General features: G+C 41.0%; 2 protein-coding genes across 19 annotated transcripts in view; one reads left to right on the top strand and one right to left on the bottom strand.

Annotated features, from left to right (window-relative positions):
• The window catches only part of LOC128932913 (trypsin-like), a 63108-nt gene extending 44459 nt beyond the window's left edge, over positions 1–18649 (bottom strand). For 8 of the 16 annotated variants that reach the window (XM_054269653.1, XM_054269663.1, XM_054269661.1 and 5 more), the window contains exons 1-2: positions 16194–16258; positions 15952–16080 (exon numbers count right to left, since the gene is read on the bottom strand). The gene's annotated coding sequence lies outside the window, so the exon portion shown is untranslated. Of the gene's footprint in view, positions 1–9484; positions 9503–15951; positions 16135–16193; positions 16259–16594; positions 16686–18281 lie in introns of those variants that run through there. The other 8 variants (XM_054269662.1, XM_054269666.1, XM_054269670.1 and 5 more) reach the window with 5 other exon arrangements.
• Positions 16484–27016, top strand: part of PRMT8 (protein arginine methyltransferase 8) — a 57513-nt gene continuing 46980 nt past the window's right edge. Inside the window, exons 1-2 of one of the 3 annotated variants that reach the window (XM_054269652.1) lie at positions 16484–16580; positions 17519–17662. In XM_054269652.1, coding sequence (XP_054125627.1) covers positions 17588–17662 — 75 coding nt within the window. In that variant the 5' untranslated portion in view covers positions 16484–16580; positions 17519–17587. Of the gene's footprint in view, positions 16581–16684; positions 16756–16798; positions 16902–17518; positions 17663–27016 lie in introns of those variants that run through there. The other 2 variants (XM_054269651.1, XM_054269649.1) reach the window with 2 other exon arrangements.

Below are 27016 nucleotides of genomic sequence, written 5' to 3'. Positions count from 1 at the left end.
TTGGGGTCATGTGCTTTATTTTATGGAACAATCTGATGGAAACTCATACTCTCAAAAAGCAGAGTAAGTTGCATCTGCAAAGGCGAGTTTGTGTTCAATCATCATCTGCAGAAGTCATCCCACTGACAGTGATACACAAATCATGTTTGTGTATCACAACCCTCACACAGACCACAGTACCATGATGCTATTGAGAAACAAAAATGCTCTGTCTCAGATATTATTTAGCATATTGTCTTAGTTTAAGAACTAACTCAGCTTTTTTTGGGTAAGCTTGTTTTTTCTTTCAGAACCAAGAATTCAAATTTCATCTTGTAGTCAAATATGCAAATTTATAATAATGCTGAAGTTATATTGGGGTTTATTTGGGTTTAAAATAGCCCAAGGCATTAATGATTCTGACAAAGGGCTTGAAGGGTCTTAGGAATTGAAACTCTGATAGTCTTCTTCGTGCTATTTATCTTACATCTGTGCCAAAAGTATCGCAGTCTCATTCTTTTCTGTGACATCATCAGAAAGAATATGCTATGAAAAAGCGATTTTCCAATAGCCATTTCTAGAGCAGAACTAGATATTAATTTCTTTAAAATTCATGTTTTCTCACTCACCTGGAGTAAGTGATGATTTCTGACATGAAAAAAGGGAGCAGACTGGAAATCATCTCAACCTAGAGCATTTGCTGTGTTTAAAGTGAAATAGCAGAGGGAGCCTTTCAAGTGCACTGCAACACAGACATTCAAACTGTAGGAAGAAAAAGCTCTCCTCAGCACCTAATAAAGACTGGAAATATTGGCTGGACTTCCTCTGCTGAAATCATAAAGTCAGGAGTGCAAATTACAAATTTCAAAGACCTGGGAAGATCAACCACTGACATGTCACCTCATTCCCATGAAGGCATAGACTTTGAGAGAAATTTAATGTGTATCTTCCCAGCTAACTGGAGGAGCACTGGTTGCCAAAGCTTTATCATTAGCAGTAGTGTGTAGAACCCTTAAGACTCTAGAATGTTTCTCTGCCATGTCTGTGTTGTCCTTTTGAGGTAGATTCTTCTGCACTGTTCTTATTTAAGGAGCAAATCTCCATTCAAATGGAGATTAAAATACAGAAAGGAAATTCTGTAGTAGTGTGGGAAGGAAACTTAAGAGACTCTGAAATCAAAGATGGTAAGGACCACTAAGGGAGTCTCAGAGTGACTTTGTTTTCATTACTGTGATTAAATTCTTCATTATCCTTGATAATGTTTGTATGAAAAGGTTAATGGATTTGGAAAAATTCAAAAGTAGATCTGCTTTATGAGGTGCTGCAAGATACTGATAAAAGCAGAAGATTTAAAGGGAATTACAGTTGCTGGAACTGTGATAAGGAATATGTTTTAAAAAACCTCAGTTTTCTGGAAAACAAAAGGCAGATGCATGATTGGTAGGAAATATTCAGGAAAAAAAAGTGTTTAACGTTGTTAAATTTGAGAATATTATAGTGAGGAATTAGTTAAGAGGAGATTTTTTTAAAGGAATATGCCAGTGAAAAAGGCCTCTGGTATTGAACTTTGATAACATACAGCAGTAGTCTCTCTTCCCCTGGTGCTGACAAAATTGTCCTCTGGGCATGTCCTTAAAGATGGATAATCTCATAAAAGATGAAGGAAAAGAAAGAAAAAAAAATCTGATGGGTCTGTTTGGAGGGATTAATTTATGGGGAAAAAATATGTGAATAAGGATATAAAAATGCCTTGCTTGATTGAGACACCATTAAAAAGGAGAAGGGACAGAAGTATCTACACTTTTTTCCAGGAGTAAACAAGTCCTAAGTTTATTTTTAGACCTTTTTTTCCTTCAAACACACCTTCCCATTGAAGTTTCCTAGGAAAACAAAGCCTTCCCAGAACTAAACCCTTTCATATCAGCAGAACAGAGATCTACTATGTCTGACACCATCAATTAATCTCCATTCTCTAGCATAGACTTAAATATCACCCTTTATAAATAGATAAAACAGATTTCTTGGGATTTATAAGCTGTGTATAAGTCAAAAATATCAAAAAGTAAAAATAGAAGCAATCAAAAAGTAAAATAAGAAAGAAATACTAATTTGTAATTTTTAAGATACTGAGAGATTCCCTCACCTTCCCTATGATGCAAAAGGCCTTACTTAACCAGCGGTCAGTGTTTAAAATACTGCATTAAAATGGATAAGCCTGAAACAGAGTAATCATTCCCACCATCCTCCAGTGGAAAGCTTTTGTAGCCCTACCTCTTATAAGCTGCAATTATAGCATTTCCTCAGGAGTGCTTGCTGTCTTTGAAAAATTCTGTTCCTGTCTGACCTGTAATTTGGATCTTTAGCACAATGGATCTGGGAATCAGGCCCGTCATGTTTAACTATGATTGCTGCATTTGTCTCTTTTTTATTTAAAATTGACTGAAAATCGACATTTATTATTCTTTGAAGTTATTAATCTTCAATTTCTGTTCAAGATCAGGCTACCCACTTTCACTGACCTTTGAAACAGAAACTGTTGCAGGTGCTGGAGTTTTTGCACGGAACAAAGGCAGCTTGGAGAAAGGGAAGGAGCAGAGGCTGACACCAAGCAGAAAATACCTAGCAGGTCTTAAACTGAAGAGGCAGGACTGAAGGAAGTGAAAATGGGCCTGCATCAAAATTTAGTAATACAACCATATCCTACTGGCTTGGACTGAATCAAGAAAAATATCATAGTAATACCATTAAATAATGTGATAATGTATATAATAAGATTTGTCATGACACAGCTCTACTTTGCAGTGCATATGGCACGATGAGCAGAGTTAATTTTTCATTGCTTTTGGGAATGTGATGTTCTCTTGTTAAGGTGCAAACTGACTTGTCATCACTTCTGGGAATTCAGTTTTAGTGGTCTGGTATTATTTCTTGGGGTAAATATACACTGACATTACTTAACATACATTAGCAGCAGAGTGTGTCTAGCTAAGAAAATGCAAATCACGAGTTTTTAAGATGCAATATGGAATATAAACTGCAACCTGGCAGAGAAAACTCCTAAATTTAAAGTAGTGAGATTGGCAGACTTTTTATTCTGTCATAGGATCTGATTACTGTTTTCACTTAGAAACCTTTGATACTGAAACCTTCTACAACAAAAAGACAAATTTTAAAACATTTTGTGTCAAGAAACCAAAGCAGATAAACCACAATTTAAAATCATATTGGAATATCTTGCTTTATTAGCCATATTTTAAAAGCTAGTCTCCACGGTATTCCATAATAATTTGTTAGATGAGCAAAACAGTTTGAAAGAGATGTCTCATTACAGTGTCCATGCTTTTATTTTAATCCACATTCTTCAATTTACTGTGTGTGGACAATACGACCAAGGTGATTTATTAAATTGGTCTCATGGTCAGTGGATCTGATGCCCAATAGTGTCTCACTTACAAACCTGTTAAATTCATAATAAGGTAATATAGGATAAAGTCCATAACCCTTAAACTGTTGGGGTTTTTTTTTTAAGCCTTGATTCAGAGCACTCAGTCCAGGAAGAAAGCTTAGGCACATAAATTAAATATCACCAGACCCTGATGTTAAAATGTATAATAGTGGTTATTTTGTAGCCCAGATCTTCCTAATACTCAAAAGTATTTAGAAACTCCTTCACATGTACGCTTCAAAACTTAAGTATTTCCCTTTGTTTTTCTGTTTATTTCTGTTTCAAAATTTGTCTATACCACTGCCTACCAAATATGATTTTACATGCCACACTAAGCTCAGTGGACTAGTATTCATCTGTCAAGAATTTGTGATGCAAAGTAAGGAAATGTTAAGCTCAAAGCAACTAATAATAAATGTTACATAACAAGAAGAATCAGTGAAAAAATGAAGCACTTAGACAGCAGCTAATGATTCAAGAATTACGGAACCAGAGAAGCAGTGAATGGAATGAACCTCAGAGGTCTCCATCCAAATTTCATTACTGGAGTGGGACTGTTGCCAACACTCTATGAGATGAATCTTGAAAGCGCCCAGACATGGAGATTACCCAGGCTCTCTGAGAGACGTCTTCCAGCGCTGCCCTGCGCAATGAATGCTTTCATTTCCTCTAAGATAAAAACAGCTTTCCCCATGTTTTTGGCAATTCCCAAGCCATTTGCAGCCCCTGGCCCTTGTTGTATCATCTACCCTAACTGAGAAAAGTTTTGCTCTGTCATCCTCCTAAACTGCCCTTCATGTAATTATGAACAAGCTCAGCTCCAGGTTTAAGATCAGCTCCCACCTGTGGCACCAGGAAGGGCAGTGGGATCCCTGCTCCCCTCAGAGTGCCTCCTGGCCAGGGAAGCATGGCATGGTGCTCTGCTGCCCCTCAGGGAGCCTTCCCTCTGAGACCCACTGGTTTGCTGTGGTGCCGCTCTCCCCTCAAGGCTGAGCCTTTTGGGCCAGGACAGTGCTCCAGTCCCACTGTGGTCCCATTCCCCTCATAGCTGTCCTGCTTCTGGGGTCTGGAGGGCTGGAGAGGTGTCCTGCTGCCATTCAGGATGCCCTGCCTTGAGTTCCATCAGAGAGCCCTGTTGTCCCCCAAGGCTCTCCAGGCTGTAGAAAGGAGTCCTGCCTCCCCCAAGGCTGCTCTGTCTCTGGATCAATTCCTTTTAGGGGAAGCTGCCCGGTGTCCTTGGCCTGGCAGGTGGGCTAGTTCCCTTTGAGACTCTTCAGGGCATGGTGGAGTGTCCCAGACCCCCCCAGCTCCTATGCCTGACTGGCCAGCAATGTGCTCCATGCTCCTTGAGGCTGTGCTGCCTCCATGCCCAGCATGCAAGCTCAGTGTCCTTTCAGCTGGAATCACTACATGATCTCTTGATCAGGAGGTCATCACATCTCTTGATTACCCCCTCAAAATACTTCCCTTTGCAGTTCAATAAGTGATTACAATTATTAACAGAAGAGTAGTTGTAAGTAAAGAAGGTGTTGTTTGTGAAAGTGTAGACCAGCAGTGACATTAGAGATATACTTCGTCAAGTACAAAGGGTTTTCACTACAGCCTCTGGCCTCTCTGGCAGGGAGAGTCAGCAATCCTGCAAAGGCCCTTCTCTACAAATGAATAGTCTGAAATGGATGTCCTCTCCTGGGGCAGGCCATTAGCCCCACTGGTATGAAACCCTGGGAACAACAACTGGAGTCAGACCACAGATTGGAGAGGCATATATTTGTCTGTGATACCAAAATTGCTAATACAGGCATTTATGAATCACTACCTCCACCATAAACACAAGACTGAAGCTGTGTCCTTAGTAATTTTTTTTTTAGTGCTAAAGGCAAAATTTCTGTCCCTTTCTCTTTGGACTTGCCCTCCAATAGCCTCAGTATTGTGCTAGTTCAGCTCTTTTTTTCAGCTATACAATGAATTAGTTCAGTGAATGAAATGGAATAAAAGTAAGCCCTCCAAAAGAGCAATGTCACGCTCCCTAAAAAATTTGGTTCATAATTTTAATCAGTGTCTTGATCTGGATCGACTTGCATCCGCACAGACAAGTGGGCTTGCAAACAAAGACAAAAAAAGGCAACAATTGGCAACAGATCTTGCTGTTGAGAAAATTGCCATCTTGAGCTGCATCTCGAACTCACCAAGTAATTTCATACACTGGTACACATAAATGCTCATTAGAGAACAATTACTTCTATAACTACCAGCTTCAGCAAATTTCTAGTTCTGTGATCTGGGATTAAAACTGTGTTCCTTTAATAACTTCTTGTGTCACTGTCAAATTGATCCTTGTGATGTTGAAATAGGAGTCTCAATGGAAGCAATTTCTTACCTTTCCAGAAAACAGACCTTCCCTAAATAGTCAGTAAAGACCTGCTCCAGAAAGTCTTCAAATTTTGCAAAAACAAAACAGAAAAGCCCAAGCTGTCACTTTCTCCAGAGCACAGAGCATGGGATTTTGCTGCACTTAAGATCAGGACAGACTAAAGCATGTTTTAATTATTAAGCAATAATTATATTCACATGAAGGAGTTTGGGAACTTATTGCCTTTGTGAAAGAGTGGTTATTGATGCATGAAACACTACAACATTACAGAGTCATGGTTATTTCTATTTCCCCTCTCCTTGTTGACAAGAACAGCAGCTGTCTGTCCTGATCTAAAGTGCAGCAAAATCCCATGCTCTGTGCTCTGGAGCAGTAGGCTGTTAAGGGTAGCTTCTGGCTGAATGAGCTTGGTGCCAGATATCCCTGGAGTGGATCCAAAGTTAGGCATTCCAGAAGGTAAAATTCTCCCCCTTCAGATAGAGGTGTATGAGCAAATTCTGTACTTTCAATGATATTATTGATGGGCTGTTCTGAGGTGTTATATGCTGATCAATGTAGTAGGTTGCCAGGCAAATATGAGCAGTTAAGTTGTTCTTTTTCACCTTGCACATGTTTTAGTAATACCTATCTAACTACAATTTAACTAATAAAAGTTATTTCCCTAACAGCACCACAGCAGCATATCAAAGGTCAAATTCTGGGCCTCCAACACCAATCTAATTATTCTAGGCATGTCAGCTCAGTAGGGATTTATCTCTCCATAAGAAAGTTTGCTTTTGAGACAAGTCCCAGTTTCTCATGGGGTTTCAGCACCCCACATTCCCTCCTCTGTCAATTCCTCCCCCTAAAGGTTCCATCAGAGGTGATGTACCTGAGAACGGGTGCACATACAATCATAAGATACATTGTTTGTTTAAAAAAAAATTCATTTTTTGCATCAGATAATATTGACTTAGGAAATCAAATCTCTCAAACAGGTTGGTGAACTGGTATCCAAACAGAGAACCTGTAAGTCTCTGTTGCAAGTGTCTTTGTAACAGCATCTTCCCTGAATCTAGTGAGACTCGCGGAATTGCTTCTCTGCTGGATCCTCATAATACAGCTGGCAAACAGTCTTATGTGCAAACCTAGTCTAGATGTCTCAAGTGTTATGTTTGACCATTTCTGTAACTACAGGAGGAGTTCTAAAGACTGGTTACAAGTATCTCCGTACAGTTTGGCCAATCCTGCAGCATCAATTACCTGGGAGCGTCTCTGAGATAATTGTGCCACCATTTAGCTTATAAACACCAGGAGCTGCCTGAGGACACCTCCAGGACCAGCTGAAATTCTCTCCTTGAGAGCTTCTGCAGTGGTTTCTCACTTTGTTGTGAAAGCAGCTAGGAGTTGGGTTTCCCCCCTCGTGTCATGCCAGTCCATTATCTCAAATGAGTTGTCTCACACAGCAGGATCAGCCTGCAGAGCTCCTCAGCCACTCAGGGAATTTGTGATTGTGCTGAGTGTGCACATTGGCACAGCCAGGATACACAGCTACACTGTGACTGCAACTGGTCACAAATAAGTATATCTGGATGTTATATATCAGTTAAGGAATTGCTGGCATGGCAATGTTTAGAAAACTGAGAGATCAGGGTGAGAAGTTCCAGTTTTAAATGAGAAAAACAGATTTTTTTCTCAATTCATCCATCAGCAATTCACTTCTTGGCTACAGTCAGCACTTCTCTTATACTGATCATAATCATAACCACTTCATATACAGAACTCTAAGTCTATAATAATTGTATTTTAAATTTCTATGAGTACACATGGACCTGATGGCTCAGAGGTCAGGATGAGTAGGATTGAGAGCACAGTACAAGCCATGTTGGAAAATCCTGATCAGAATAATTATATGTTATAGTTTTCAAAGGCCTCTGCAATAATCCCAAATTATAGACCAAATGCAAAGTTCAATCTTACATCACAATTAAAACTTAAAATCCATAATTCTTTCCACAAGGGGAATTCTGATTGCTTTACTTTTGGGGCATTCTCAGATATGAGAGGTTTTGGGTCATTCACTGCTATATTTGTACTGAAGATAAAATAGCTCTTAAATATAGCAGAGGCAAAATAATCACTCAGAGAGACAAAATAATTTTTAAAATATCTAATATGAAATATGCTCATCCCTATGGAGTAACCATGATTAGGCTGCTGTATTTGACAATGTTCTGGACTTGACCATATCTTCAATCTTTTTAGTTCTCTTCCTCCTGCAAACCACAGTTTGAGAGCTTTTTGTCCTTTGTTACTGTAAATTTTAAGATTGTACTGGATAATGAAACATTTTGGTTGCAATGCATGAAATTATTTGTATAATTTTAATTTGAAGTCTTTGTGTGTTTGTAATGATATTCCAAACATCATTGTAATCTGATACAATAATATTAAAAATATTATCATAATACCTATTTAGACAAATCCACTCCCTGAAATAACAATCCAGGTGGTCTCTCCCATTCTTGTGTCACATATAAGAAGTGCTTTAAGTAATACTTCGCACTTTGGGAGATTTTATGTTATCTCTAAACATGTGCAAGACAAAGCATGTACTGCTAGCTGATCATCCATACCCTAAAAATGCAGGGTAGTATTATAGATTAACTTAAATATTAATATAAGAGATCACAAATCTTGAAGATAAAATAATCCAGTTTTTGGAATAGAGACAATGGGGAAAAGAAAATCTAATGCTTCTATCCATGTGTGTATTTCTAACAGGCATTAGAAATTTCAATATGCTTTCTCATAAAAAATGTTATTCAAGGTTTATACTCCTATTTAACCATAATTTCCAGGAACCATTATGGGATCCACTTGTTGGTGTTCAGTTTTTTATTTATCTTGGCATCAAAAGACAGAACAGATCAAATTCATACTGAGTTCATACTCCTACAAAATGAACATGACCTTTCATATGCCATTTTAAAAACATGCCTTACATTTGCTTATAATTTAAATCTTCTGAAGTTTAGATTGCTGTAATTTCCCTTTTCTTCCTCACCAAGCTGGTAATTCTTTATAAGATATACACACATGGATTTATTACCTATAAGTCATAATTTTTATGTATTTCCAGAACATATTAGGTGTAAGGGAGAGAATGTGCCATTTTCTTATATTTTTTCTGTCATTGAGAAATTACATTTTTTTTTCAAATCTTTTGCAGGCTCCAATACTGCAGTAAAGATTAGCATATTTTCATTTGGAGTTACAGTGGTGTACCCTTCTTGTTAAAGCCATCTATTCTAATATTGTTGTTTCCACACTGAAGAAGGTAGTGTTCCCAATGAAAAGGAATGGATCACACAAATTAACTTAGTCACAAGAAGAGTTCTAATTCTGTGTAATTTCTTTTTTCTAAATCCTCCATTTTTAATTATGTACTGTTTTGATCGAGCAGCTTGAATTTCATTTCAATTTTTTCCCAGAATACCATTTCTTAGGTTTATGGACAGAAAGATCCTGTCAGCTACTGAAATAGACCTGAAAACTGGCTCTGGCCCAGCCCTCCTGGAATTTGTTTTATGTTTCATGTAATTCACTTGAGCTCTGTGGCAAAACTGTAAAGCAAGAATCAGGGAAATAATGCTTTGCTGTCATCTATTTTGTGGCAAACTACCAAAGCAGGATCTGAAGGGCAATACCTGGAACAATGGGATTTGAAGATTGATGGGCTTCTCCAGGCCACATCTGTGACAAAAATAATTGGTGCAAGTTCTCCTTAAGGAAGAGAACTCTTTCTTTTACCTTGCCTTTAAAAGTACTAGCAATGTTCTCAGAAGCAAGTTTCGCCCAAACCGTGAACCCTGCTACATTGATTAATCTAGCTTGATAAATTATGCCCAAAACATCTGTATTTCCAGAGGCTTTTTATTGTACCAAGGAGGTTTCTGAACACTACAAGCAAAACCATTATATACTACTTAAGTATTTTTTTTCCCCCTGAAAGAAAATACAAACATACCACATATAAAGTCCATGTAATTCTCAATATAGGCTCCTTTATTTCACCCCTTTCTATTTTATACAGTTTGAAGAAAGAGAGGAAAGGGAGACCATTAACACCTAGGTCATACAATTATACCTGTATTATGGAGATTTCAGTATAAACAAGTTGATCTTCTCCCTGGCAGCGATCACAGATGAATTAGCACAGTCTCCCCATTCTGCCAAAGTCCACAGCCACAGCAGGTGCCAAGGTCTACTACCAGATCAATAACCCAGGAGGCTGAGCTCTGTTTGCAGCCAGAAAAACCATCATCTTAGGCACCTCAGAGTGCTGACTCCATGCTGTAACCTGGCCAAAGCCCGATTATATTTAATTTATTGGGGAACATCATCAAGCAACATTCTGAAGAGGTATGACCTCACTTTTGCTAAGTTATAGACAGTTCTGGAAAAATAGCTACATTGTTCTCAGCTCATGAAATACACTGATCACACTTTCATATTTTTCATGTTTTAGTGGGAGGCAGCAGGATTTGGCAATTTTCCTTATTGGAAGAGGAAGGAAAATACCAAACTGGGGAGAAAAAAATTGCCAGCCCACTATCATAGTTACCGTTGGTTGCTTGTCAACAGTGACAGCTGAACACGAAGAAAATTGTTCACAACAGGGAAACGTGAGGAACGTAGCAGAATGCCTTGCTGTATAAGACAGTTATGGAAGGGAAAGCAAGAAGACAGACAGCTATTTGCCAGACCTGACAGAGCCGTCTAAGTTATTTTCATAGATCTTCCAGTTAAAATGCTTTACAGGAGTGCTCCCAAAGCATTATGTGTATCACTGAAGGAGGCAAAAAAATGCCTCACCCATTTTCTGAAAAACAGAAAGCGACAGAAACCGAGATGACAGAATGCCTGCTGTTGGGCAAAGAAATAAAAGAGAGGTGTAATTTCAATTATTGCACCTTCATCTGTAGTGTGGTTTAATTCCTCTAACCTCATGCGACATAGCAATTCAAACGTTTAGGCACAGACTGCACCCTAAGAACCAAAGAAATAAGTAAGATTTTATATTTAGAAAGAAAGAAAACCTCTTGTTTAAATGAATATTGACATTTTTCCATATTTGCTCTTCATCTCAGACTTTTTAATCATGCTGTGATGCACTAGGAGAGAAAGGCAGAGCAGATGAAAAAGAAATGGGTCTTTAAGTGTAGAAATTCCACCTCAGATTCCAGCAAACAGTAAAAAGTAGAAGGCAGAGCTTTTCTCATAAAAGACAGTTTCTTAAAGTTACCACACAAGATAAGTGACAAGATAGGATGGACTCGAGTGATTTGCACTTCTTTCAGTGAGTTCATGACTCTAAGAGTATTACTTCACTTTCCCTCTGGTGAGCTGTGTGCCTGGGTACAATATTCTGCACCCATTGATAGCTTATGGGAGATGGTTCATGAGATTTAGCTCTCTAAACAACATTGCACACCTTCTCTCTCCTGTGAGAACTCTAGAACAGAATACAAGCAACAGTCTGTCTCTTCTCTCAGCATATTTTTCCTGTGAAAATATTGGCTGCACAAACCAAATCACCATGGTATGAGATTATACATACATAATCTTTTCTTTTCAAGGCTTCAGGAATAATACAGAAGAGAAAGCAAAAAGACAGATGCCCAATTGCCAGATCTGGCAGAACTATCTAAGTGATTTTCATGGCTCTTCCACAACCACACAGAATTACATGATCACTGAAGTTAGAAAAGATATTAGGAAATCATCTAGTCCAGCCCCAACTCAAAGGACTGTCAGCTACAGCTGGGGCCATTTGTAGCCAGGTTTTTAACACATCTAAGGCACAAGACTACAAAATATTTTTAAATGCCTTCGCAGTAAAAAAAAAAAGTATTAGTTTTTAATGTTTCCATGTCCTTCATTTCAATTTATGCTCATTTCCTCTTCTCCTTTTGCTGAGTACCACTGAGAAGTCTGGCTTCATCTTTTTTACCCCCTCCCACACCAGGCACTCTGAGCCTACCTTCACAAGTGAGAGTTATTTAGTAGTTGTCGCAGCTCCTTCAGTGAACTCATTCCAACATACCCACATTTTTCTTACCAGGGGAAAAGTTTTGCATAACAGAGTCTTTAGGCACCTAAAAACTTTAAGATAACTTTGACATCAAACTTCAGAAGTATTTTACTGTCTGTTCTGAGTACATGATTTGTAAATGCTCAAAAGGTTAGGTGGGAACAGAACAAGGTCAGTGTATAACAAAGATATCACAATACTATGTCCGTTTATCTGCCATTGTAGTAATCACAATTCTCAAAAACCTGCTTAGCTCCTCCAATCCACAGAGGACTGGAGACACACTTTGGTGACCTTTATAGAAGCTGTCAGAACACAACTTTCTTCCAACTGACCCAGTTACAACTTATTCAGAGTTTGGCACTCTCCATGGAAGAAAAAAGAATGAAGGAACATTTTGGTTACATTTAGATTAAGTTTTTAGGTTTGCAACTGCAAAATAGAGCTTCTGTTTTTAAATAAAATGGAGTCTAAGGTCTTAGAAAAGATAATTAAAATATCTTGCAGACATAGTTCTGGGATGTTCCATTATCTGTAAGTATAGCTAAGGGTTCGTTTGTGAGAAGGTGCCTGTAATTTAAGACTGAATGGTCTGAGCCCTGGACGCTTATTCTTGGCCTGCAGCAGTGGGTATCTCAGATCAGCTTAGCTTCTGACAGACCCTTCCTCACTCAAACCTAATATCAATGGTCGAAAACTGCAATGATTCCCAGGAGAAGGCTGGAATATGCAGTGTTAATGAAGCGGGATGAGAAGATGATAAACTAGGGAGAGATGAGGAAAACCAAGGGCTGGTCCCTTGTCCAGCCTCAAGGGACAAGGAAGGAAGAGCATAAATAAAATGAGATCTTTAAATCTGCAGTGTGAATTTGAATTCAATTCAAATTCTTCAGAATTAACATGGGCAAGTTTCAGGAATAAGAGTAATATTTAAAGTATTGGCAACTTTGAGAGACACAGTAGGGATAAAAGTGCATGAAGAGACAGGAAAGATTGCCAAAGATATCTTTTGAGACAAAGGAAGTTACTGTGACTTACTGAGCAACAAAAAACAATGCAAAATGATGCTACAGAAGGATCCTTCCAATAACAAATCAGATAACAAACAAAATTTATTAGATAACAACATTTGGTGAGGATATTGGAATAGATTTTTGCTACGATATTTTGTCATCCAAATAGAAAGTGGATTCATGGTCCAAGAATTGGCTAATACTCAATCTGAACTTCCAAAGCCACGATGTGCAGTTGTTGCCCATTTTCAAATTATCTGACTGTACCAAATGGAGTTTGGGTCATCTTAGCTACAATCCTTAGAGCTAGTCATAAAACATTACTGGTCTAAAAGGCAGTTTTTGACACTTTTCCTCAGAGCTTAGCTCCTAAGTGACCATTGTAGCAGTCTTTCACTGCAGTGTATCAGCCGCCTTCCTGAACCAGAGGACCCAGCTCTGCACACAGAATCAATGGTGCGGTCTCAGCAGTTCCAAGCAGAGAGAGTCACACTTCCCTCACCCCAGTGGCCACTTGCCATTTGATGGAGATGAATGGTGCAGCCTCTCATGCAGCGAGAGCTCGGGATGAGTCCCACCCAGCCTGGCTGCACCTCCACCCCACAACACCCACAAGCCCAGGGGCTTTCCAGCAGGGCTGCTCTGTAATTCCTCAGCCTGCACCTATGCACAGGATTACCCCACCTCAAATGCAGATATCTGGGTTTCATCCAAGCTGATGACAAAGCTGGCAATAAGTCTGACTCTTCTGAGGGCCAGCCCAGTGTTACTGCCACACTCAGCAAGTAGCACAGCAGCCTCAACCACAGCTGCTATTATTGGAATTCTGAAGCAATAAATTCTTCCCTTTCCACTTTCCCTTCAGCACCACTCTACTCAATTCCTAATACTTGGTGACCTTCACATGTACTTACACATGTTATATTTAAACTCAGAAGATGCTTCTGACACCTCCTGGCTTTGCTGCAGATGCACTTCTATTGCCATGACATTTTCTTCATGACAGTTTTCTTTCCCTCAAGATCTAACAGAACTGGGGTTCAGAAATATGTTCCCATGATAGTTCCAATAACCAGTAATCACCCTTGGGTAATGGGTGATGACAGAAGGATTTGTATTCATATGATGGGAGCATAATTTGTCCCCTAAACAGTGTGAAAGCTCACATTCCTCAAGTTCAGTGTTGCAAGTTCAGGAACTTGCACTGAGCCTCATATTCAAACTGCAGGGCTGGCCAAGTGTCTGTGTGCTCACAGACATCCGTGTATGTAAACAAACTGCTCTAAGTGTCTTAAAAATTATTACAAGGAAAAACTTCTACCTGATTAAAAAAAGAGGTTCCAGTAGGACCGGTCACCTTCCCTTTGGAATAAAGCAGATCAGAGAAATCTGTGTGTATGTTTTCAAAGCAGTTTCCTCAATCACATGTAGAACATAAATGGAGTGAAGACACCAACCATCTGGCAGATTTCCAAAGGAGTTCAGGACCAAAACATTCTTGCTTATGCTGGAAACTAAGAGACTGGAAGGCTTTCCCAGTATCTCTAAAACATCAGCACCACGTTCAAGGATGAGCAGTCAGGTATCATCTGTGTTGACAAAGAGGTGGAGGAGGACAAGAATAGGTGCCAGGGTAAGTCATGCAGTATCTGAAGCATAGGAGAGAAGGATATATTAAATCTCTGCCTGCCAACTTTGCTAGTTGCCGAGTGCTTTTGAAAATCTGATGCCTCATTTAGCTGAGTAAAGAGTGATTGAGCTGTACCAGAAATACAAACTCAGCTGTCAGAGAAAACTGGAAAATATGTTCTGGAGTAGTTTTTCAAAATCAAATTCTTTTTCTCTATATAGAACACTGGTTTATTTTAAAATGTTTAATTAGGCTAAGTTTAGTTGTGTGTATCACCTGAAAATAGAAAAGACACACTAAAACTATGCAGGTTAGTCCAAATGCATGCTGACTGAAACTTCATGGGCTCACTAACCACCAGATATTCACACCATAGCAGAGAAAAACATTGTGACAAAGATTGCAGAGGCATTATATTTTTATCTGCCGATTATTTTTTCCCCTTACCCTTTCACCTAGAAACTGAAGTACTTAGTGAGGAAGAGGCCCATAGCCCAAGATTATGAGAGTAGCTTTGGAATACTTGGCAATTGACTACAGATGTTTTCATATTTGAAGGGTTTTAAGACTTTCAAAAGCTCAATGAATGTCACAAAAAAAAAGGGGGAGATGAACTGCTTCTACCTCTGTCATTACTTAAGTCTCATGCCTAGAAGGTGTGAAATTAAATTTTACTGTACAAACACAGGAGGTGTGGATGATTACTGAAAAAATTAGCAGTGATGTGGAGCTAATGAAAGAACTTGAGGTGTCAAAATAAATGTGAGATGAAAGGAATAGGGGCAAATCAAAAGCTTTTGAAAGACTGAGTGATCAAATGGCTCTGCAAAGTGTCACACAGAGGTCCAGTTTCAGTCTGTACGGAACGTGTGTCTACAACATATTCTCATATTCTGAAACCACTTCATATGGTTCCATTGTGCCCTACATGGCATATTCTCATTGCCACTTGACATTTCAGCATACCACACAGCTTCTGCTTCCCTAGGTTTCTTACTTATTGCTGTGTGACTTATTACAAATTCCTGAAATCTAGTGTATACCTACCGATCTGTTTCTGAGCAAGAATTTGTGAGGGTCGTTCAAGTAAAAAGGAGGAATTCACCTCTTTAATTTTCTTGGCCCCACCTCCTCATCCCCATGGGGCAGGAGAATAATTTTGCTCTCTACTCTCTAATTCATATAGTCTATTTCCATTCCCCCACCCCCAGGAATATTTCCACCTCCTGTGTGCCCAGGGACCTCCTGGTTTTTGGCAGTACTTCATGGTATGTCAGTATTCCAGAGGTCAGCTGAGGATAAACTCTAATTGAAAAATATTAAAATAGGCTGCAAGGGACAAAAATTCAAAACCCCAAATCCATCAAAATCGGCTACTGATGAAGCATCTGAGCTGGCTACGTCCTTAAAATATGCATCAAAAGTAATCTTTCAAACCTCTTCTTCAGGTCTCCATTGGCACCCCCAGAGGAAATAATTTCAAACTGTTCAGAGAGCAGCAATCCTGTTCTGGTCCTTGAAATCCTTCGAGCAACACACACCCACACACCAGCATTATTTTCTCACCTCCTCCGTATAAAAACAAAACAGAAACGTGAGAACAGTGGGCTGGAGATGGAGCTGCGGAAAGTGAAGTTGGAAGGATTAATTATGTAATACGCCCCCTCTCCCGCCCTTACCCACAGCAACACGAGTGAGGTAAACCCAATCCTCCCAGCTGACAACTCAGAACTAGAAAGTGCCCGGAGGAGTGAAAGCAAAATAAACGTGTGGGGAAGGTGGCGATGCACTCCTACAGAGGAAGATGTCATTAGGAAAAGGCTAAAAACAAGTTCAAATCACCTTTAGCCTCTTCCCTTCCCTCCCCAGCGAGACCTCTCCCTCCGCCTCTTCCCCTCTCCTCCCCCCAGCTCCTCCTCCCCCCTGTTCAGCAGGAGCTGCCGCCGGATCGGGACTATATCCCTACAGTTCACGGCTCTCTGGCGGAGCGTGGATCCTCCCGAAAAACTTCAAGTAAAACAGGAGCTGGGAGAACACACACACGAGGAGATATATTAAGAAAGCAGGTTTGCTACTTAACTCGGAGGAAAGAAGCTGGAGCAGACTTCTTCGGTTGCTCTCTAAGAGCCTTGCCGAGAGTCCTTGCAAAGAGAAGTGTTGCTGATTCAAAAGAAGAGGAGGGATGGGGAAGAGAAAAAAAATTGTGCATGTCTGTGTGAGAGGGAGACAACGTGTGTGCGCGTACGTGTGAATGCATGCTTGTGTGTGAGAGGGTGTAGGCGACGGGTGGGGGGAGCTTGAAATTTTATTTTTTTTTTTTTTCTACGAAAGACACGTGAATGCAATTCCCAGTGAGAGGCACCAAGCTCTGCCCAAGAGCAGAAGGGGTAGGGAGAGGGAAAGGGAGAAGAGAAGGAAGGGAAGGGAAAAGGAGAGGGAAGGGGAGAGGGGGGGAGGAGGGAGGGAGAAGGAGGAGGAGAAGGGATTTCTATTTCAGAAGACATTCATAGAAAGAGGGTGGCAAATTCTGTGACCGTCTTTAAAGGAAGTGTCCTGGGACGTAGAGAGAAAGAAAGAAGCCCAAAGAAGGAAAATAAAGGGCTATGATTTCCTTGTCCTGTTGCTTTGTCTCTGGCTCCCTCTGCCTCTGGAAGAGTAGCCACAGGACACAAAGATGCCCAGCTGGTCACTGCACGCCCAAGTTCAGTTTAGCTGGTGCTTCTCTCCTGTTTAGCCTGACTGCTTTCTCTGAAGGGGAGGACTCATAGCCCGACAGCCTTTTAGTTTAACCTGAAGAGTGTGTGCCGCCTCTCTCTGCCCACCCCAAGAACTCGCTGGAGGTGGAGGAGAGGGGAGAAAGAGGAGGACTTGAAAGTGCCTGAGGAGCTCCCGATGCTAAGAGGAGACAAACATTCCTGTGGACGACGCAGAAAGGACAAAGCTGACTGATTTATTGCTGTTTTCCATATTTTTTTTTATCTCCCTGTCCTTTGGCGCACACCAGTGTTTGGAGATCTTTGAAAACACAAACCAAAACACCAGCCCCGAAGCCCCAACCCCTTGGCTAGCTCTTATGGGAATGAAACACTCCTCCCGCTGCCTGCTCCTAAGGAGGAAAATGGCGGAGAACGCTGCCGACAGCACCGAGGTGAGTGAGGATGCGAGCCGGGGCCGGCGCCGCGCTCCCCCAGCCCCGAGCCCTGATCCCCGGGCAGAAGCAGCAGGAAGTGCGGAACAACTTTCCCGGCCCCTCCGGCCAGCTCCTGCCTGCCGTGCTGCTGTGGTTTCCTGCATTCACCCCCCCCCCCCCTTCCCCCCATTCCCGCCCCCCGGCTCCCTCCGTTCCCCCTGGGCAGGGAAGTTTGCCCGGCGCCAGCGCTCGGGGCCGCCCGGGGCCGCCGCTTCCCGGGAAGTTGGGCGGCCGTGCGGAGCGCCGGCTGCGGGGCAGCGGGGCAGGGCGGCGGTGATTCGGTGTTGGGCTCGCCGAAAGGGACAGACCGTCTCTTGCGGCAGCACCTTGGCCAGCTCCCCGTGCTTTCCGCCGGCAGCCTTGGCTGGGATCGTTTGGGGCCACTTTAGGAGCATCCGCGTCTCTGCAGCATCCTGGATATTACCAGAGCGGAGCTGCCCGAGGTGGGGGCTGTCCGGCTGGCCTGGGCAGTGCCGAAAATAGCTTTGCACTGCCTTCAGGCCGGGAGGGTACCCTGCGAGGTCTCAGGTTTTCTACAAGAAATCCACCCCATCCCCGCCGCTCCCCCACCCGTTACCTTCTGCTTCCTCAACATTGGGGTTGAGCAGCCCCTGTTTACTTGTCTGGGGCTGTCTTGACCTCACTGAGACTTCTCAGGGCATACAGCAGTGTGCGAAGTCTCAGGTCTGGAAAAGCAGAAGGATGCAGGATGCAGTCCCAGCATCTCTGCGAGCATGTGAGAAGGAGACAGGCGAAAGTGCGAGCGTGTGCCAAACTCGCTGTTTCTATTAATAGACTGTGCCTAGCACTCTGACTGAACACTTAACACATGCTTTAGCAAGATGCAGCACAGCCATGCACAGACCCCACGGACACCGCAGCCCAAACAACTTTAAAGCTTTGCCCTTGCAGGGGCAGCACTGAACCTTCTCCCCAGTTACCCCACAGAGGGAATAAAGAGCAAAACCTACTGTGAACACATGACTATTCCATTCTTTATTATTTCCACATCTCTGCCTAATGCCTCCTTCTCTCAGTTAGTCCTCCCAGTAGGTGTCCTGCTCGCTCATTAATTCCATCCACATTTCTCTTCACAATAGTGTTCTCTCTGCTTGACCTTCATAAATGTGCCTCCTTTGCCATGCCAGGTGAAGAGCCAAATTTTCTTAAATGAATATGATGTAAGCACTAAATCTAAGAACATGCCTGCTACTGCACTACAACCCCATAGAGTACTGCTTGCAGAGAGGCATCTATAAATAGCAAGAAGTCTGGCTGCACATCTGTAAACTGTCGTAGTCCTGACAGCACATATTGCATTATAGGTCCCAGGATCCCAGGACAGGATTGCAACAAGAAATGTACAAGCACAGACAGTTCCTTTCAAAGCCATTTTTGTCAATGGAAATCGTTTTTAGCCAGGGAAAATAGGTGAAAAGAGCTTTTTAAAGATTCCTCTTCTATTTCATTCACTCTTAGCACATTTTTATTGTTTAATCAATTTTTCCTGCTTGTGTAATGCTGCACACGCTGCAATGTCATTTTATGGAGAAAGATTTTTTAAAATAAAAACAGATTCATTCCAATGCTGCGTACAGGTTAGGAGAATATTAAAACGCTGTGCTTCGTCTCCTCAGAGTATCCATCAGTGACAGACTTGTGAAATGAGAGTGAAAATATTGCAGATTAGGCATATCCTGCTCCACTTCTACCTTCAGAAAATCAGAAGGGATACATTTGTAACCTCTGCCTGGATATTTTTTATTTTATTGATGTTCATATTTCTGATATGGACTGAGGGCAGTTGTCTGTCTGCATATGTGCAGAGGTAGAAGTTCACCAAGCAAAATATGCCAAGACCTGTGAAGCTCTTTTACTCGTCAAGCATCTATATTTAGCAAAGCCATATGATACCAGTTTGACCTTCAAACCTGTATTTCTCTAACTTTCTCCTGAAGTTAACAAACAGGTGTGACAGAAGGAATACAGGACAAAATATCTCACTTTTGGACTTACCACAGTGTCAGAGAAAATCAGGAACTGGTATAAATTTACTTCATTTGAAATAAAAGGGGGACCAGTAATTCTCATTATTTGATATTAAATTCCTGAAGAATTTTGATGTCACAGTCATATAGGCATGATATAAACAGAACCAGCAGCAATGAGAGATGAAGAATTAAAACATTTAACAACTTGTCAGAATGCCATACTACAAAATTATTCCAAAGACCTTCTGGTTCTTGCTTAGATTGATTTGACCCAATTTACTTGTGTTACAGCTTCATAGTATATTTTTCATGTTTCAGGGTTGTTTTTTTTTTTTTTAATCTACCACAACTGAGAGCATTTATTCAAAGTTTTGGTCAAATATGGTGAGTAAACTCTTTCAGTTGTAGGGCAGTTTAAAACAATCCATCAAGTCAAGGAACATGGACACTGCATGAAAAACTTTATATTCCCTTGACTACCCTCTGTTGCCCATGCTACCTCTTCAGCTTAAAGAGCTTAAAGAAATGATGAGAACAGGCACAGACAAGGAAAAAACAAAGCTACAGTACGACAGCACTCACTGTTTCCTTAAGCAAAAATACAGAATAGAAAAGCAATTGCTCGCTAGCATTACTTTCCAGTCAAGGAAGACGCCTCGTGTCACCAGGAAACTTAGAGGGGTGCGCTCCCATGGTCCCAGCTGTACAGACATTTACATCACTGGTATCCCCACAGCCTTAAATCTCTATACAAAACATGGTCAAGCGAGTCCAAGTGTTGCCACTGGTGCTGTCGGGCCTTGGATCAGAATATCAGAACTATCAAAATGGTTTTGCAGTTTATTTCACTGATAACAGCCTGGTATCAGTCTATCTGCCAGAGTTTACGTAGGACCAGTGGTTTGTTGTATGTGTTTATAGTATCCTGAGAATACACAGTGTTTTGTATAAAAATAAAAGTCAAGGGGGGAAAAAACCATAAGATTTTTCTATTTAGACCCTCACTAAATGCCACAGGTCTCACTAGTAGGAAACTTGCCAAAATGGTTTCAGATCCATGTCTGCAGCACACAAGGAAAAAAGATGCAGAAGGTCTTTACACCCCATGGCCATTGCATGAATATTAAGAGGTGTTCCACCAGAACAAAAGCTTGAGAATCTCTCCTCAAGATACAAGAATGAATCTCTGTATCTTTAGTCATGAAAGGAGGCTTGTCTAAATAAAACAGGACTGTTTGCATAAATAACAGATGCAGAACTGCATTCTCTGCAAATAATTAAAGACACTCTGACAGAAAGCAAAGTAAAAGAAAAACTATTCTTTGTAGAACATACGCACAAAGGTTCTGCAAAATTCATGGTGCTGACCTGCTGTAGATTTTGGGTTCTGGGTTTTTTAAATTTTAAATGTATTATTTGAAATCCTAATCAATAGTAGGCCTGATATCAGTGATGGAGAAAAAATTATTTCAGAAGAAGTATGCCTGACTGTAACTTGTGAACCTGTGCCAGGTGAAGGGAACACAACCATAAAATCATAGAATAATTTGAGTTGGAAGGAAAATTTAAGATCATCTACTCCCTTACCTTGCCATGGGGTGGATATCTTCAACTTGACCAGATTGCTCAGGGCCCCATCCAACCTGACATTGAATGTTTTCATGGATGGAGTGTTAATCACCCCTCTGGGCAACCTGTGCCAGTATTTCACCATCCTCATTGTCAAAAATTTCTTCCTTATGTCTTGTCTATATTTAAATCTAGTCTAAATTGACCCTCTTTTATTTTAAAACCATTATCCTTGTCCTGTCACAACAGGTCCTGCTGCAAAGTTTGTCCCCATCTTTCTCATAGGCCCCCTTTAAGTACTGAGAATGTGCAATAACCACAAAGTCCTGCAATAGCACCAAGTGCCAGGCTTTATGTGCACATCCAAAAGATATGTACCTGTGACAGGCTAGTGTCTGACTGAAACAATCCTAGAACTTGAAACTGATCTGGTTTTGTACAATCTTAATTGCTCAGTAACTTCATAAAAAAACTATTCTTGTGCTGAAGACTTCACAGTCTATAGAGAGAAAAGATTCTTGTCTCATTGCTAAGAACAGAGAGATCAGTTAATTTATTTATGGTAGCATAATGGAGTCCTCCCAGAATGACCTGTTATGCAAACCTTGGGCTTTGGTTAGATTTGGGGTAGCATGCCTAATAGCTGTCCTTCCCTAAACAGATTAATAAAGTGGATTCAGTATTATGTGTTGTGGGTCAGCAAAGGTTACTGACTGTTCTGTTGTCAGAAGTGGGGAGGTTAAAGTGTTCCATCTGCATGAAATCCAGTCATACCACTACTGAGGGAGAAAAAAAAGATATTGTAGAATCTATTGAAACCATGAGCTTCTATTTGTGATTTATGAGTAGGAAGAGGGATTTCTCCTTAATAAGCTACCAAAGTAGAAATTAACAGAAGCAGGGCAGGAATGTGTGTAACACAGAAAATTGGTCTGAATTTATTCTCTAAACCAAAGTTTTGCTCCTGGTTATTGTGCTGGGTGATGTTGCAGACAGAATTAATTCTCTCTAAGCTTTTCCCTTCATTCTAGTGGAGTCTATGGTTCATTAGTGAGAGGTCTTGTAGAAATTTCTTATTTGGTGTTATTAAATCGCTTAGAACAGCATATATGAATGAACACTAATGAGTGGGTGAGGTTTACCCAAGAGAGAAATGGCACTGCTGTTTGGTCTACATCTTGTACTAACAGAAGTCACAAGAGGTCTGGCCGGGTGTCCCAGAGCCAGATGAGGAGGCAGTTTGTAACACAAATTTCCACCTTACTGGGTGCCCACATGCCTGTGTCACTTAACTTTGAACAGGAAAGGTTGTGGGTGTGTGCAAGGGGTGTAGGTGAGCTACGGAGGCCAGACCACCAGCTCATGATCCAGAGGTGTTGTGCTGCTGACAGGGCAGTCAGAAAGCTGGCCCAGGATGTCAGGGCTTCACTGAGGGTGTAGCCAAATTCCCAAGGGATGCAGAGGCAGCTCTGAGTTAAAGCAGGGCATATTCCACCTCCCAACACATTTTGATCCTTTACAATGCTCCTACTAGAACTGAGTTGCCCATGCTATTAGACTAGTAAAAGGTACTAGTACAAGGTAGTTCTAGCCTAGTCATAGGGGCTTTTTTTGGTTTCTAGCCAATTCAAGAGTGGGGGAGCAGAAATATGGCTCTGAGCCACCTTCTACAACTTCAGCTGTGCAGAACATTAATTTAGCTCAGCTGAAGACAGAGCTAAGTGCATTGCAATCCTTTCTCAAATTTAATACTAAAAGTTCAAGGTATTGACCATGATATTTTGGCCTCATTGAAGAAATAGATTTTAGTTGGCATTAATAATAGAGATAGGATGAAGAAACACTTATGCTCAAGTAAAGAGTAACAGCAATCACTCAAAGCAGTTTCCAGATAAAGATATCTTATCATGGTTCATCCTCTGCCAGCATAGGGTTGTTTTAGTGAGTATCAAGAAGACTGGGATTTTTAGAAAGGATCTGGTTCGTATTGGTGACATCATGGGCCAAATCCCATTGTGTCCTTGTGCCAATGCTAAAAGAGGACTTCCATGCTAGTAAGGAGGCTTTAGTGACACCTTTTTTTCAATCTAAGTTTGTGAAAAACACAAAATTCTTCACAGACAAGCACAAGATATTCTGTAGAAGATAGATTTTGTGATTGTTCTACATCCATAAAAAAAGTGAGCTTAGCAAGAGTGATTCACATGCCTTCCAGAGCTCCATCCTGATTGTGAAAGATGAAGGCCTGTGCCTTTACTGGTAAAGGCAGAGCATAGAAATACTTAAAGGTAAAAAAGCATTGAACCTATTCTTTTCATAACATTTTGGCTCAGCCTTTCTGAGTTTGCGACAAAGTTCAGTCCCTTGTTCAGGTGAGATAATGAACAGTTTAAGTGGGTGAATAATGAAATTTGTTGCTCCTACCTCTGATTCCACAGAGAATTCTGTGTACCTGCTGCCCTGATCACTGGCTTTGATTCTGTCTTTATTTTGATCTAGAAGTTTTGGATAAAATGGGTCTTTTCCATATTTTTCTTTTTTCTTTGGGAGTAACCTCTAATAAACAGAAACAAAAAACACTCACCTCAAGGAAGCAAAGAGGAGATTACCCAATAAGTGGCTGAGTTGATGACCACAATGGTGTCTTCCCCCTGCCAGAATGGAGCAATTGTTGATTAATCACAGCCTACCTGGATCCTTCCTGTGTCCTTGAACAGTTCCTGGCTGGCTTCATGAAGTCTTTTGGCATGTTATTTCTTTAAGGGTCTTGCATGGGAGCTGAGTCACTTCACAGCGACGGTGAGAGGATGGGCACTATATAATTCTTACTATTTAACTTTTAAGCTGAGATTAAACTTGTGGAGGGGCAGGTACTGATCTCTTCACTCTTGTGATCAGTGACAGGATTTGAAGGAGCAGCATGAAGCTGAATCAGGAAAGGCTTAGGCTGGATATCTGGATATCAGGATATCAGGAAAGGTTTTCTACCCAAAGGGTGGCTGAGCACTGGAACAGCTCTCCAGGGCAGTGGTCACAGCACCGAGCCTGACAGAGTTCAGGAAGTGTTTGGACAGCACTCTCAGGCACATGGTGCGATTTTTGGGGATGTCCTGTGCAGGGCCAGGAGCAGGACTCGATGACCTGATCGGTCCCTTCCAACTCAGCTTGTTCTATGATGCTATGACTCTGCAGTTCTGTGATTGATTCTATGATTTAAGAGGTACAGTAAGGTCAAGGATGATAGCTTTACATATTTCTTATATGCTGGATTTGCTAAGTCCCAGTTCTGAAAAATAAAGAACCCCAAAATTTTAAAAGGCATGTACAATGCTGTCTTTTCCATGATCTATGTAATTGCAAAAATGAAAACTCACTTTAAAAATCTGGAACAGAAAATCTATTTATCTTCATTTTATTGCATCAACAATTCAAAGATTTAAAGACCAGAATGGGAAATAAGGCAGACTAATTTTCAAAAGCACTCACTGCCAAGTTCACTTTTCTGAAAATTCTGTTAAGTGCAGAAATTAAAGATAATTTTCCTTGGTATTTTGAGAGTGAAATACTAGGTGATCATAAATAAAATCTCAGTGTTTTTCTTTCCGAAATGAACAGAATATTTTAGTAATGAAACGTTTGAAAGGATATTAAAGTGAGCAAAAATTGTTTAGCCAAAATTTTTGACAGAGAAACAATAAAGAAGGTGAAGAGATACCATTCTCCCTCAGCTAAAATATCCTGTCCTGCAGTGCATGCTTTTGGAAGTTTGTGAGTATTGAGGACTGTACCTGGCTCTGGCTCCTTTCCTCACCGAGTGAATTCTTGTTTAAAAAGAGCCATTACCACTTTTTCTAACCATTGCTTACAAAAAAAGCAGCTCCTTAAGCTTTTCCTTTTTTTTTTTTTTTTTTTTTTTTGAGGAACCCACCTTGGAAGAAGGGCATGGAGTTGGTATTTTCTAAGACCTTGTTTGATACCACTGTCCTCCTCAGCTTTTCCTGGTGCCAAACTCTTCACCATAGTGCAGCTGGCAAGCTTCCCATTCAGCATTCTGTTTGGTCTAGAGCACACGCTTCAGTTCCTAGTGCTCTCCCAAGGTACCAGGTATATCTGAGACATTCTGCCACAATTCCCCCCAGTCCCCCTTTTTGAAAGAAAAAGTAGCACTTCCATCTCTTGTGTCAGTATGGTGAAAGTCAACACCTACTGGCTGGGAAGCAGTAGTATGTTGTAATACTGCAAGAAGTAGTGTTGAACTGTTCCCTCAGTGGCCACACACCACACTTGGGGTCATGTGTGGCCTCCCAGTTCTCCTGTCCTGCTTGTCCTTTTTTGGCCAGACAGCTTATGTTTCATTGCTTCCAATGGGACCAGGAAGGCTCAGACCAGGTCTCAGAGACCAGAATAATATGTGACCTAGACAGGGCCTTCCAAGAACAGTCCACCAGTTCAAACTTATTTCTGCTTTGGACCTTAATTTCTCATTTAGATAGGAAGAGAGGAGATGTTGCCATCTGTTTCAGTTTTTGGTTGTGTCCATGTGCTGTTCATCAGTCTATTGTGAAATTTGACCCCAGCTTGTGAGAAAGACCAGCTACTGATATTCTTTTCCTTAGTCACAAACAGCTAAGTTTATTTATCCTTCCTGTAACTCATTCTGAACTACTGCTATTGAAGGACCAAAGATCTCATGATTGTGCCCCATAGTAGACATTAACTTGTCTGAAGTACAGGATTTGTATGTTTTTATTTTACTCTAATATGATTTACATTAGGATAAATCAGGAGTAACACCTGTGAGTCCTATATAAATAGGGATCCCTGTGGTGTGGCAAACCAGATGTGTTGATTTGAACAAGCTTCTGCAGACCATCTCACGCAACCTCACGGCCAGGGTACAACAGTCACCAGCATTAGATCATGTTGGCCATTGCTGTCTCTGACCAAGTCTTAAAAATCTCCAAGCACAGAGATTCCACTGCTTCTCTGGCTAACCTCTTCCAGTGCTGCACCCTCAGCAGACCTCACAGAGGACAAGTGTTTCTTATTGTCCTATCTGAACCTCAATAATTGCAGCTTGTGACCTTTTCACCTCATTATCTCATCTGCTGCTATTTAGAAGAGTTCTCTTCCACATTCTTTGTAACTATCTTTCAAGTACTTGCAGGCTGCTGTTAGATTGTCCCTTCGTGTCCTCTTTCACAAATCAAGTTCAGCACGCGGTAATCTCTGCTTGCAGGTCCTCTTCTCAGGCCCATGACCATTGCATTGTATAGTGTCCTGTTTGCCTCTTTTTAACCAGAGGCTGTGCAGAAATTGTTATGAGAATGGAAAGGAAGAATATTTTCCTAAATTAAAAAACATAACAGAAGACTAACTGCTTAATGCACATGGCACCAAGTAGCGTCAGCAAAGTGTATTTTGCAGAAATCCCCTGTTACAGAGCCCAGCTGTATATCTGGCATGTTTTACTTCAGAATTTTGGGTCAGTAGTTTCATATTTACCCTGGAAAGGGAGGTCAAATGTAAAAAGTAACATTTTTACTGCAAATTGCTTCTTACCCACAGTTTGCATCTGGTCTAAGTGTGCATGTGGAACAGCTGTTCCAGGGGGAAATGAAAGAGATAGAGTTAACCACCCCACAATATAGTTGTCTCCTTAGGAAGCACAGTGTTTTAAACCGAATTAAGATTAGCCAAATTTTGTAGGAGCAGGGGGTGTTCCACAGTTGCTAGGGATGCTTGCCTCTTG

The sequence above is a fragment of the Melozone crissalis genome, unplaced genomic scaffold (genome assembly GCF_028551555.1).
Source record: "Melozone crissalis strain CALT ecotype California unplaced genomic scaffold, PUWL_Pcris_2 ptg000008l_1, whole genome shotgun sequence".
Taxonomy (NCBI): domain Eukaryota; kingdom Metazoa; phylum Chordata; class Aves; order Passeriformes; family Passerellidae; genus Melozone; species Melozone crissalis.
This window is presented reverse-complemented; position numbering and strand designations above follow the sequence as displayed.